Source organism: Sapajus apella, unplaced genomic scaffold (genome assembly GCF_009761245.1).
Source record: "Sapajus apella isolate SASKATOON/1434 unplaced genomic scaffold, GSC_monkey_1.0 scaffold22, whole genome shotgun sequence".
NCBI classification, from domain to species: Eukaryota; Metazoa; Chordata; class Mammalia; order Primates; family Cebidae; genus Sapajus; species Sapajus apella.
This window is the reverse complement of record NW_022436962.1, coordinates 28,881,249-28,894,538: the sequence shown is the minus strand read 5'-3', so window position 1 is coordinate 28,894,538 and position 13,290 is coordinate 28,881,249. Positions and strand designations below refer to the sequence as shown.

General features: G+C 35.6%; 1 protein-coding gene across 19 annotated transcripts in view; it reads left to right on the top strand.

Annotated features, from left to right (window-relative positions):
- The window catches only part of CDC42BPA (CDC42 binding protein kinase alpha), a 327,338-nt gene that overhangs the window by 167,407 nt on the left and 146,641 nt on the right, over window positions 1-13,290 (top strand). For all 19 annotated transcript variants that reach the window (XM_032289464.1, XM_032289476.1, XM_032289477.1 and 16 more), the window contains exons 8-10: window positions 689-937; window positions 3,094-3,173; window positions 6,315-6,481. In XM_032289464.1, coding sequence (XP_032145355.1) covers window positions 689-937; window positions 3,094-3,173; window positions 6,315-6,481 — 496 coding nt within the window. The remainder of the gene's footprint in view (window positions 1-688; window positions 938-3,093; window positions 3,174-6,314; window positions 6,482-13,290) is intronic.

Sequence of the window (13,290 nt, the reverse complement as noted above, 5' to 3'; positions counted from 1 at the left end):
GTAAAGATAATGTTTCAAATAGTTACGAAGAGTTGAAAGACTAGAAATAGCAGCAAGTTTGTAAATAGCATGTATATCATTTGAGTTAGAAAAAAATATTGTAGTATAACATGATATTTAACATCACAGATTACCGCTTCAGTTCAAATTCTGGTTCTGCCACTTACTAGATGTGTGTCGTTAAGAAAGTTGCTTGAATTTTCTGTACTTTTATTTCTTCTGTAATATTAGCATAGTAGGAGTACTCACCTAAAATGATTGTTTTGAGGGTTAAATGAGTTAAATGAGTAAAGTACTTTAAATAGTGTCAGATATATATTATGTACTTAAAAATATGTATTATTATTGTTGGTTAATCATTAGTATGTAACTTATATGACCATTATCAATATTGAGTCAAATTCTACTACTTTAATTAATTCCTCTTCATTCTGATAGTAGTTTACAGTATTTAAGGTATCATTTATTCTTCCTTCTCTAGCGCATGCATGTTTAAGTCATATATGCAGTTAGAAGTTCTGGGAAAATGATCTGTCATTCATCCCTGTATTCCTTTACTATAAGTACTTTGTACCAATATACAGTTATTAGATATATTTAAAAGAAAATGTATTTTTAAGAAAATAAGTCAACCAACTTAGTAAGTTAAACACTGATTTATATTTTGTTTCTGTTTTTCTCTGTTTAGGAGAGGTTTCAGTTTCCAGCCCAAGTGACTGATGTGTCTGAAAATGCTAAGGATCTTATTCGAAGGCTCATTTGTAGCAGAGAACATCGACTTGGTCAAAATGGAATAGAAGACTTTAAGAAGCACCCATTTTTCAGTGGAATTGATTGGGATAATATTCGAAACTGTGAAGCACCTTATATTCCAGAAGTTAGTAGCCCAACAGATACATCGAATTTTGATGTAGATGATGATTGTTTAAAAAATTCTGTAAGTATGACACTGTGAAGAAGCTCTGTCCCTCTGTTTCTTTCTAATATGGTTATATAGTACTTTTTGATTTATAAGTATTTTGCTAGTATTGTTTTACAATTATCAGTTACCGAACAGTGATCATGGCTTCCATTGCTTATTCTGTCACAAATCAAGAAGAAAGTTAACTGAGGTGAACATATTTATGACTAAGAACAAAATTAAAATTAGAAGTTTTACTTCTTAGATAAGTTATGCCATTAAGCTTTCTAGGAAAACAAATTAGGCACTTAAAAAAGAAGATTTTATGATTGTAAAGAGTGTCAAATTTCTCCCTAAAACTAATCATAAAACTGGACAAAATTGTCAAAAATAACCATGTCAGGGCTTGATATATCAACTGAAGACAAATAAATAAATTGAGAAGCATTTATTTGTGAAAAACTACTGAACTTTAGTTAAAGTCACATGTACCACACACTTCCATCCCCACCACTGACTTTGTCTGGGATAGTAGTACTAGCAGCATGGAACTGGATAGAAAAATCAGCAGCTTTGCTGATACAAAGGGCAGATTCCAGGGCTAAATACCTAAGCCCAGTGTGTTGCTGCTAACAGTAACAACTTTGGTAGGAAATCAATAGGGAAAATAGTCCACAGTCTTGGTATAGCCCTGAGGCATAGCCCTGCTTGAGGTGAATGGCAGACCTCAAGCCAATTACTTGGCCAGTCCATTAGCCAAATAATTCAATTATTCTTAGCTTGTGGGCAATGCTAAAACAGGCCAGCATAATATATTGACTACTGCCTTAGGTTATATGAGATTAGTTATATGAGTTATGTTAGTTATATGAGGTTAGATGACCTTTAGGTTATATGAGATTAAAATTTAGGAAAATAAGAACTCAAAAGTTTTGTGTTTTTTGCCCTTTTGGCCTTCTTAATTTGAACTTTCATTTTTATTCAATTAACTGTGGCTTTAATTCTGTACTAAAAATTTTTATGTTGATGTTATATGACTTCTTAACAAACTTTTTATTTTTAATTTTTGTGGGTACATAAGTACACGTTATGTTACTTTTCACTGAAACAGTGAATACCGTTTCGATACAATAAACCATGATCACTGTTTGATGACTGATACTTGTAAAACCATCCTAGTACTATATTCAAGACATATAAAAATTTCTCATACTTTCCTGTCTGAACTTCACAATGAAGAATTAAATGGACTTCTCTTACCAATTGTTTACAAATGCAATTCAATTTACCATTAACAAATTGTGAATCATTCTAAATTAAATACATAATACAGTTGATTCTAATTATTCAAGGTAGTTAGGTTCTATATTGTTGCCGTGAACACTGTTAGCTAATATTGAACCATTGCTCTGGGGGATACACAGGGTTAGGTTCCTGTGAGTCTCTGATTAGTTGATCAATACATAGTCTTGTTTTATGTGTGCTTCTCTTTAAAGACATTTTATGTAATATATATTGTTGATTCATTAACACTGAACTCATCATTGAACTTACCACCAGCAGCGCTGTTAACTCATGCCTAAATGAAGCTTTTCTAGCATGTTATTTTCTCCTTAAAGGCACATAACTGTCCCTTGCACTAGGAATACTAGACAGTGCTTCAGCACTATGCCTGGGGACCTTTGGAAGCAGTGAATCACATAAAGGCACAAAAATGTGAAATACATGACACTAAAGAGACCCTGTAAAGGACACTTGTTTATAATATGAAAGTTTAAGTGAGAAGGCAGAGCCTCTCCTTTTCAACCTCAGCTGGGATTGTGAGCATAGGACATCTCAAATTTTACTTTGCTCTGCACATGTCTACAAATGATCATAAAAGTAACATAAGTATTGATTTGGGGTTTACAAACAAATTTTCGCTTCTACACAAATTTGCAAATACAGAATACATGAATAATCACTATATTATCAATGTCAGACTTTCAGTCTTTATTGTCATTTAATTAGAATTTGAGAGTAGAGGGGTTCATGGTCTAAATTTTATATCACTAAACAACTGTACCAAACTTATCAGTGTTTTAAAAATGAACAGTCAATTTTTTAAATATTTCTTTTTGGCATTTTATATTTATAGTAAAGCCTACAGGTCATAGCTATCTATTCTTACCAAATGTTTTTTTCTCCTTTAGGAAACGATGCCCCCACCAACGCATGCTGCATTTTCTGGCCACCATCTGCCATTTGTTGGTTTTACGTATACTAGTAGCTGGTAAGTTTGAGAAGTTAACATAGTTTGGACAATTTAAATCAGATTAAATTGAATTGAGTTTCCTAAAAAATGTATGAGAAAGCTTTGTAAATTAAAACTTTTTAAAAAATTGAATGAGCCTATTGCTGGAAATAGAAAGTTAAAAATTACAAAATGAATAGAATACATGAAAGTCTTAACTCATATTGGAGGGGAAAGAATGGAACAGAGAGCTCAGGGTCTAACCTTTAGCAGGGAGGCAGTAGTTAGAAGAGTGTCTTGCTATTGAATATTCTCTAGATGTTAAGCAGAAGAACTTTCAACTCATTGATCCTACCATCCTTTCACTGACCCTCACTTCACTTATATTCCCTATTTCCCTCTTACCCTGTTTAAATTCCATTGACAATGATTATAATCACTCCTTGTATGCCATTTGAGTTTCTTTGGCTGTCTCTCATTCTGTTATACTCCTTTTACTAAGTCAACATTGACTATTAAAATTTTATTCTCTACCTGTACCTGTACAAGTCCAAATGACTAGAGAAAATAGCTGACTATTCTTACTGCTCTGCTTTAGATTACCAAACTCAAGTGCCTCTTGTCTGACAAATACACTGTATTACCCTAGTGTATTCACTCTTCCACTCACCTAGATTATTTTTTTTTTTTTAAGAGATGGGGTCTCGTTCTGGGCAGCAGAGGGGCTGGAATGCAGTGGTGCAATTATAGCTCACTATAGCCTCAAACTCCTGTGCACAAACAAACTCCATGCTTTAGCCTCCCGAGCAGCTGGCCATGCCCAGCTAATTTTTAAAACAATTTAGAGATGGTTCTTGCTGTGCTTTCTAGGCTGGAGTACAGTGGCATAATCGTAGATCACTGCAGCCTCCCACTCCTCAAGGCATCCTCTGGTCTTAACCTCCCCTGTTTTTGGGATTACAGATGTAAGCCACTGCATCTGGCCTATTTCTTTCTACTTGAGTTTGAAACCTCTGTCATCCTCATTTTCAGCTGATAATCTTGCATCCTTTTTCATTGAAAGGATTGACGCAAACAGCAGACAACTTTCACAAGCTCCAATCACTGCATTTACCACCTACGTAATGCTGGACCCAAATAATACTGTTCTTTTTATGGATGAACTGTGCAAGCCTCTAGTAAAACCAGTTTCTTGCATCCCTTCCTGCCTAGTCTATTGCATGTTTTGCTTTTATGTCATGAATTTTTAAATTCTTATGTCATCTGCGTCATCAGATCATTGCTATTAGCTTACAAATTTCAATACTTTCTCCAATCTTAATGCAAGATATAAAATCTGGAGTCTACTTCCTTTACCTCTTAACTGTTTTTCTGCTCTATAGTATAGAAAAATTACTTCAACAGTTGACCATATTTTGTTTGTTATTCTCATACTGTTGTTTGTTGAATCCATTCCAGTCAGGTATGTGCCCCCATCACTTCATGCAAACTGGTTTTATTGATGTCATGTTGACCACCTTGCTAAATCTAATGATCTCTTCACAGTCCTAGTCTTACTTATTTGCTTAGTCTCATCTTATTTGCCACAGCTCCATATTTTTAAAATACTTTCTTCTTGGGCCAGGTGTGATGGCACACACCTGTAATCCCGAGGTGGGCAGATCATGAGATCCAGAGATCAAGACCATCCTGGCCAACATGGTGAAACCCCCATCTCTACTAAAAATACAAAAATTAGCTGGGTGTGGTGGCTTGCCCCTGTAGTCCCAGCTACTCAGAAGGCTGAGGCAGGAGAATTGCTTGAAGCCGGGAGGCAGAGGTTGCAGTGAGCTGAGATTGCACCACTGCACTCCAGCCTGGCGACAGAGCGAGACTCCAACTCAAAAAAACACACAAAAAAACGCCAACTTCCTTTTCCATCTTCTAGGGCACTTGACTGATTTTTCTCCTAACCTTGCAGGTCATTCTTTCTCAGTCTCCATACCTGATCCCTCCTGACCTCCGTGGCTTGTGAATATCAGAGTGTCCTGTGGCTCAGTCTTTGAACTTCTCTTTTCCATCTAAACTCTCTAGTGTTCTCCCAAAGATTCGCTGATGACCCCTAAATGTGCAGCTGAGACCTCTCCTCTTGTCTAGTTAAAAATCCATCTTAACCACTCACTTATTACTTTCTTTTATTTCCCTGAACCTGTTCAGGTGATACTCTTAAAAGATAAGTCAGAACATGTCACTCCCTATTTGGGACCAGTCCACCCATCCCCAATTCCAGTGGCTTCATAACTTAACTCCAAATCAAACTTCTTCCAAGGCCCTACTTGAGTGCCTTACTTTTATCTTTCTGAGTTCATTTTTCCTTGTTTACTCAATTCCATCCACACAGGCTGCATTTCTGGCCTGTGAACATGTCAGACATACTCTTGTCTCAGGGCTTTTGTACTTCTGTGTCATCTGCTTGGAACACTCTTTCTTCTGATATTCCCTTAACTGGTCCCCTTATCCTTACTTAGCTTTTTCCAAAGTTACTTTCACTGTGACAGCTTTCCTGACTACTTTATCTAAATTTTTATCTCCTCCCCTTCAGTACTTTATTTCTCCCCTTCCTGCTTTGTTTTCTCCTTAGCATTTAACATTTTCTAATGTAATAAATATCTTACTTTGTTTATTTCTGTCTCAGTCACTGGAATATGAGCTCTAGATGGGCAAGGATTTTTGTCTGTTTTGTTCACCACCGAATGTCCAGCAGTTTCAGTATTTTAATTTAAATTGTATTGAATTAAAGACAGAAACTTGCTTTTGAATTTCAAATTCTACTAAAGAAGGCCGTGGTTGGTGCTTTTGACTACCACTGTTTCACCTAGGTGGTTAAATTGTTTTAAACTACCAATAACCCTTCAGCAAACTTCATTTTCTAGTTTGTGAGGGGTTTTTTAATCAAAATAATTTGGGGAATTTTAAGTTTTTATTTTTTAAAATGCTTCTAAAAATAGTTTATGGTGATTTTACAAAAATTTTTTTGAATCATTTCAGCTGGCTGACTGCAAGATATTCAAATCTATGTTTTAAAAATGAGCAATTTAAAGATGTTTATGCCACTAATATGGAGTCAGTTTAAAAAACTTTTTAAAACGTTAACTTTTTATCACAGTATGAACCTACATTTTTTTTTTTTCTTTTCTTCAGTGTACTTTCTGATCGGAGCTGTTTAAGAGTTACAGCTGGTCCCACCTCACTGGATCTTGATGTTAATGTTCAGAGGACTCTAGACAACAATTTAGCAACTGAAGCTTATGAAAGAAGAATTAAGCGCCTTGAGCAAGAAAAACTTGAACTTACTAGAAAACTTCAAGGTAAATATATTTTCACTTTTTGAATTGGACTAACTGTTATGAGCTGTTTCTTATAATTGGTTTTATCTTTGAAAAAAAATTCTTTTATTAAGTGGTAAAAAATCAAGTTGTAGAAATGTATGCAAGACATAGCATAATACCATTTGTGTAAGATCACGCAATTAATAGTAAACAACAACAAAATAGCTTTTGTTTCCTGTGGATACATATGCATGTTTATAAATGTGTGGGAATACCTTTGGGGATGCAGAAAAATGGGAACCTCCTCACTTCATTATAGCACTTTAATGATTTTTTGTATCTTATTTGCTCAGTCTTGAAGAGTTCTAGCTCCTGTCACAATGTCATTCTCTGCAACATGGCTTCTGTCTTATTTGGTGATTTTAAAATGCACATAATGTGAACTTTTTAAGATTATGAGTTAGTTTCTAGATTCTTTACCTTAAGTGATTGTTTTCGCCACTCCATTTCATCCACTCCATCCTATGGTACTATTTATAATTCCTCTTTCTCTTTGTCAAATACCTTTGGCAGAATCCCAACCAGGTTTGTCAATACAACTTTGTCTCTACAACTGTGCAACTGAAGACAACTTACTTAAAACACCCACAACATGCTAATACCAATTCAGATTCACACTTACCTCAAGTCAGCTCTTCATGCTGCCCAGAAGTCCTACTTTGCTTCCCTAGTCTATTTCAGTATCCTGTATTGTAAAATCCAGTGATCATTTCTGTCTTCACCTTTTAACCTGTCAGCAATATTTGGCCCTGTCGAGCATTTATTCTTCTGATAACACTCTCCTTTTTGGCTTCTGGGACACTTTATTTCCTGGTTTTCTTTTTCCTCGTAAACCAGTCTTTCCCTCTCTCCTTTGCTGAGTTCTCCTTAACTCTTGACCTTTGAATGTTAGAATACTCTCTACTTAAAGCAGGTCTCTAATTGAACAAGGCCTTCCAACGAAGGTTTTCCTGACCATCCTATTGACAGTTTATCATATATCTATCCCCAGTACTACTATGTCTTTTTTCTGCTTTTTTTCTCTAAAATAAAGGATATTTTACTTACATATTTTGTGAATGAAGGAATGTATTTATGGACAAATAATCAACAACTTGTAACTCCTAAGAGAGAAATAATCAAAGTTTTACAATAATAAAATTTTACTATCATACTTTTAGAGGCCCAGTAGAGAAAAAGCCTGTGTAGACATCAATAGAACGGACTATTTTCTGTTTTTCCATAAGTTGTTAAGATCTCTGCGTATGGATTACTTCCCTTTTGTGACTAAAGTTTTTCTGTTTTTTTTTTTTTTAATGTGGTGATATACATACAGCAAGGTGTGCAAGCATTCAACTTTTAAGTATAAGCCTAATAAATGTTTGTATATGCATACTTTGATGTAATCTTCACCCATATTCTTGTGTAGAATATTTCCAGTATAGGGTAAAGTGCTTACATGCCCCTTCACAGTTTGTAACCTACCACTATGAAATAAACATCGTCCTAATTTATTTGACCATTAATTAATTTTTACCTGTTTTTGAACTTCATATAAATAGTATCATACAGCATATTCTCTTTTGTGTATGGCATCTTTTACTCAACATGTTGTTTTTGAGATTCATCCATATTTTATATGTATCAGCAGTTTGCTCTTTTTTTTCTGTATTGCTGTTTAGCATTTCATTGTATATCAGTACTGAAAAATTATCCAATATGTTGTTGGTGAATATTTGGGTTATTTCCAGATGTTGACTACTATAGTAAAGTTCCTGTGGATATGCTTATATATTTATTTTGATGGTCCTATGTACTATTTCTCTCAGATATATTCCTGGGCATAGAATTTCTGGGCCATATAGTTTCTGGGCCATATAGTAACGGATTTTCAGCTTTCAATTTAGAAGATATTTTCAAAGAGTTTTCCAAAGTGACTATACCAGCGCGTAGTTCTACTAGCTCCCCACAAGAACTTGGTATTATCAGCGTTTTTCACTTATAGCCATTCTGGTAGAAGTATAGTGGTGTCCTGCTGTGATTTTAATTTGCATTTCCCTAAGGAATAATGAGATTCAACATCTTTCCATGTATTTACTATCCATTTGGATATCTAGTCTTGTGAAGTTTTGGTTCGAGGTTCTTGCCCATTTTTCTATTCGTTCTTTATGGATCTTTTTCTTAATAATTTGTATGTTACTACTTCACGAACAAGTAGAAACCTTTAGATGACTCCTTGTTTGACTGTTGTTATATAGTTTACCTTAATCTGTGTTATAAATCTTTTAATACATTTTTACTCAATTGTTGCTTTGTTTTCTTTACTAATTAATTTTAAATATCTTTTTATTTATCCATTTATTTACCCATTTGGTGCTTTTTATTTCTCCCTAGTGATCCATATTTCTATCTGGAATCATTTTTCTTCAGCCTAAACAACTTCCTTTAGTGTTTTCTTGTAATGCGCGTATGTTGTGACAAATTCTTGATAGGATTTTGGATATCTGAAAATGTCTTTACTTTTACCTTCATTTTTGAAGAATACTTGTGCTGGGTTAGAATTGTAGCTTGGCAGCTTTTTCTTTCAGGGCTCTACATTTATTATTTCATTGTTTTCTATAATAATTTCCATAATGTTTCTTGAGAAGCCAGCAGTTAATCTTAATTCTAGCTTTCTTTGTATAAACAGAAAATTCTGGTTGAGATTCACTGAGCTTTTGCAATATTGTTTGATATCTTTTATCAGTTTTACAAACTTCTAAGCCATAATCTCTGTAGATAGTATTTTGCCTCACATCCTTTCTCCTCTCCTTCTGGGACTCTAATTGCATGCATGTTGGATGGTATCTCACATTTTCTTTATGCTCTGTTCTGTTCCTTCCATTCTTTCTTTTTTTTTTTTTTTTTCATGCTTCAGTAAGATATTTTCTGTTGATCTGCCTTGAGATTCACTAGTTCTGTCTTCTACTGTACCCATTTTACTGTTAAGTACATGTAATTTGTCTGAATTTTAGATATTATCTTTTTTAGTTCAAGATTATTTGTTTGATTCTCTCAATTTTCAGTTCTCTGTTGAAATTCCCCATATCTTTGTTTATTTTTTTCCTCTATTTTCTTTAACATTTTAATAATATTTTGAGGTGCTTATCTGCTAATTTCAACAACTGAATCATCTGTGAACCTGCCTTTCTGTTTTTTTTTCTTTTATTTGTCATGCTTTTCTGCTTTTCCAAATGTCTCATATGAAAGATGTCATGAATAAAAATAACATAGAGAAGGAAGTTTATATTATTTTTGCCCCAGAGCAGTTTCTCCCTTTTCATTCCATGAAGAATTGAGTTTGGACAAGACTAAATTGTATTTTTAATTAGACTCAACCTACCTTTGATTTCAAATGTCCAGAATGAGGAGCTAGATAGAGCCTGGTTGGGCCTTTTTGTCCTTCACTTTGTAAACTGTGGGAGATTTTTTCCAGTCTTCAGCCTTCTGCCCTATACCATTTCCAAATTTGGTAAGTGTCTTGATGAAGAGACTGGCCATGTATTTGAAGCAGATTCTCTTCCTCCAGCAGCTCTTTGAAATAATTCTATGCTATCAGAAATTTCAGTCTGACTTTTCGAAGCTCCCTAACTTCCCATGCAGCCCCCAAGTACAACAATTAAAATATACCATGGGAATAAAAGCACCATATGCTTAGGGACTTTGAGATTTCCAAATTGTTGCGTCATCCCCACACGTCTTCCAGGAGCTTCAAGAGTTTTTTCTTTTCAGCATATTCTCTCTCAATTTAAGCCAGGCTTGACCTAAGTTCACTCACAGAAATGGATAAGGCTTTTAGGTAAGAAGCAGTTGTAATAGTCTCTTTACCTCAGAGTGCCTGACTTTTCCAACTCCAACTGGGAAAGCAAAGAGAACGAAGTAAAACAAACCAAGGATGTTTTTAAAAATAAGATTTTTTCAAATTATGTATTGAATTTTTACTTTTATAGCAGGAGTAACAAAGCAGTAACCTTTTGCTTTCTAGTCCATCCCCTTACGGCTGAGAATTTCCTATGTTTTGGGGTTTTTTTTTTAATGTTTTGAATTCTTTAATTTGTTCTTAGTGTTTTTACATGTGATTAGTGTCATTTGCACAGAACAAAGTGAACAAAAATGTAAGATCATTGGCTTTTGGTATTAAACTTGTTTCGTAGTGACATAGATTAACATTTAAACTGATTGATTCATCTATCAGCTATTTATTGAATATCAAACAGCCAGGAACTCTTCTGCACATGACTAGGGATATAATAAAAAAACAGATAACGACAAAAATACCTCCCCTGTTATGTTTACATTCTACCTTGAGGAGACAAACAATAAATCAAATACAAAGTAGGGTCATCTGCCGAGAGTAAGGAAGGTAAAGGAGATACTAGATATTTGACAAGAAAAAGAGAAAATGTGAAGTGGTCAGTATGAAGATGAAAAGAGTAAACGAGCTAGGGAAATAGGATTTCCAAGTTATTTAAGTTTAGTAATAATGAATTTTAAATGACTGTGTTTTTTTTCAGCCATTTTCAGCTGCTTGAGTGAAATCATCGAGTAGGAGAAGAGTAGAAATTAGCCAAGATTGGGGGCTTTCTAGAATAAGTACAATGGAGGAGAAAAGGGTAGAGAAATAGAAGGTATTTGCAAAGCAGTGATGGACCAAATAATCTAACCAGGATAAGGAAGTAAAGAGGAGAAAAATGGAAAGTGTTAGGAAAACATTGATTGGTATTTCTTGTGGGAATGAAAAATTGTTGAAGTGTTCCCTAGAGTAGTAAGCTGTATGGATAAGAGATAATTTTGGAGGTCATGCATGCAGTTATTGATAATGACAAAGTATATAGTAGAATTTCTCAATTGGTGAGCTACAGGCATTTGGGGTGAGGTAATTTTTTTCACATGAGAATTGATTTCACACCCTGAGATATTCAACATTCTGAGTTTGCAGATGTTAAATACTTGCAGCAGTCTCCTCATGGACTGTGCCAGTAACTTATGCCCATTCTCCTGTACCCTCCACAGAAGGTGATGGTACCACCTACAGTAGAGAACCACTAGTTTAGGATATGGCCAGTTAATCTGGTGGGTATGCTGGAGAGAAGTCTATCAGTTAGATTATTTTGGGCTACAGGTGTGAGAATTCTTAAGTAATATGGATTTATTGTCTCAAGAATTCAGAAGTAAATGGTTTCAGTGTCAATCTTGGGGTAGCTTCCCTATTAATTTCTTTGCTTTCCTTACATGATTCCACAATATTGTAGGCCCCAACTTTCAGACATAAAATTTGGAAGGCAAGACCTCCCTTCATATACCAGATTCAGTCTTTATATACCAGATTCAGTTCATATATCATCTGACTGACATACGAGACGTTCGAGTTATCACATGGTGATGTTCCCTGCTAGTACAAAAAGGAGCTAAATAGATTCATTGGCAGAGTACACCAAGAGTTTCATCTTCCTATCTGCACATATCCAGAGACCCAAAAAGTGGGAAGATTCATTTAGTTTCATGTCTTTTCATATTAAAACCTCTCCCTGAAGCCCCCTAGTGGACTTCTTCTCAAGGTAACATTTAAGTTCTAACCAGGTCATATACCTGATTCTTGACCAACACTTGCAATGTGGAATGGAATTACCATGATTAATTTAAACCTACCAGTTTTGACTGGGCCCACCTTGCCTATGCACACTGTAGCCTGATAATTGAAATTGGTTCGCAAGGAAGAAGAGATGAAAAGGTGTTGGGTAAAAACCAGTGGTGTCTGCCTTAGGGGATTTATGTGCCTAAGAAGTCAGTGTTAGATGGATTAACATTCTTAGTGATATTAAAGTCACTAAGAATAATAAAAAGAGTAGTAATGGAAAGAAGGGCAGAGAACAACATGTAAAATCCTTATTTAAAAAGAGAGGAAGATAAAGAAGTCAAGTGGGTAACTACAATAAGTGGGAAATGCCCATTTCAGCAGACCTAGGAGTTTTGAGGCGAAGGTGGCAATAATGAGCAAGAATGCCTGCCCCACCTTCATACCTGTGGTAGATGGGGTACAGGAGGGAGAACAGCTCCTATTAATGTCCATTTGGTATTCTTTAGTTTTTTGTTTGTTTTTTGAGACGGAGTCCATATCTATCACCCAAGTTGGAGTGTAGTAGCACGATCTCAGCTCACTGCAATCTCTGCCTCCTGGGTTCAAGCGTTTCTCCTGTTTGTATACCTATTATATTCATTCGTTTATTGCATTCATCAGCCTCCTGAGTAGCTGGGATTATAGGCATTCACCACCATGCCCAGCCAATTTTTGTATTTTTAGTAGAGAGAGGGTTTCACCATGTTGGCCCGGCTGGTATTGAACCTCCTGACCTCAGGTGATCCACCCACCATGGCTTCCCAAAGTGCAGAGATTACAGGCATAAGCCACCGCACCTGCTGCCCCCCCCATTGTGTATTTTTATGTCTCCCCATTTTCTTTCTTTCTTTCTTTTTTTTTTTTTTTTTGGGAGACAGAGTCTTGCTCTGTGCCAGGCGCCAGGCTGGAGTGCAGTGGCGTGATCTCGGCACACTGCAACCTCCACCTCCCGGGTTCAAGCAATTCTCTTGCCTCAGCCTCTCGAGTAGCTGGGACTATAGGCACACACCACCATGCCCAGCTAATTTTTGTATTTTTTTTTTTTTTAGTAGAGATGGGGTTTCACCATGTTGGCCAGGATGGTCTCAATCTCTTGACCTCGTGATCCGCCCGCCTCGGCCTCCCAAAGTGCTGGGACTACAGGTGTGAACCA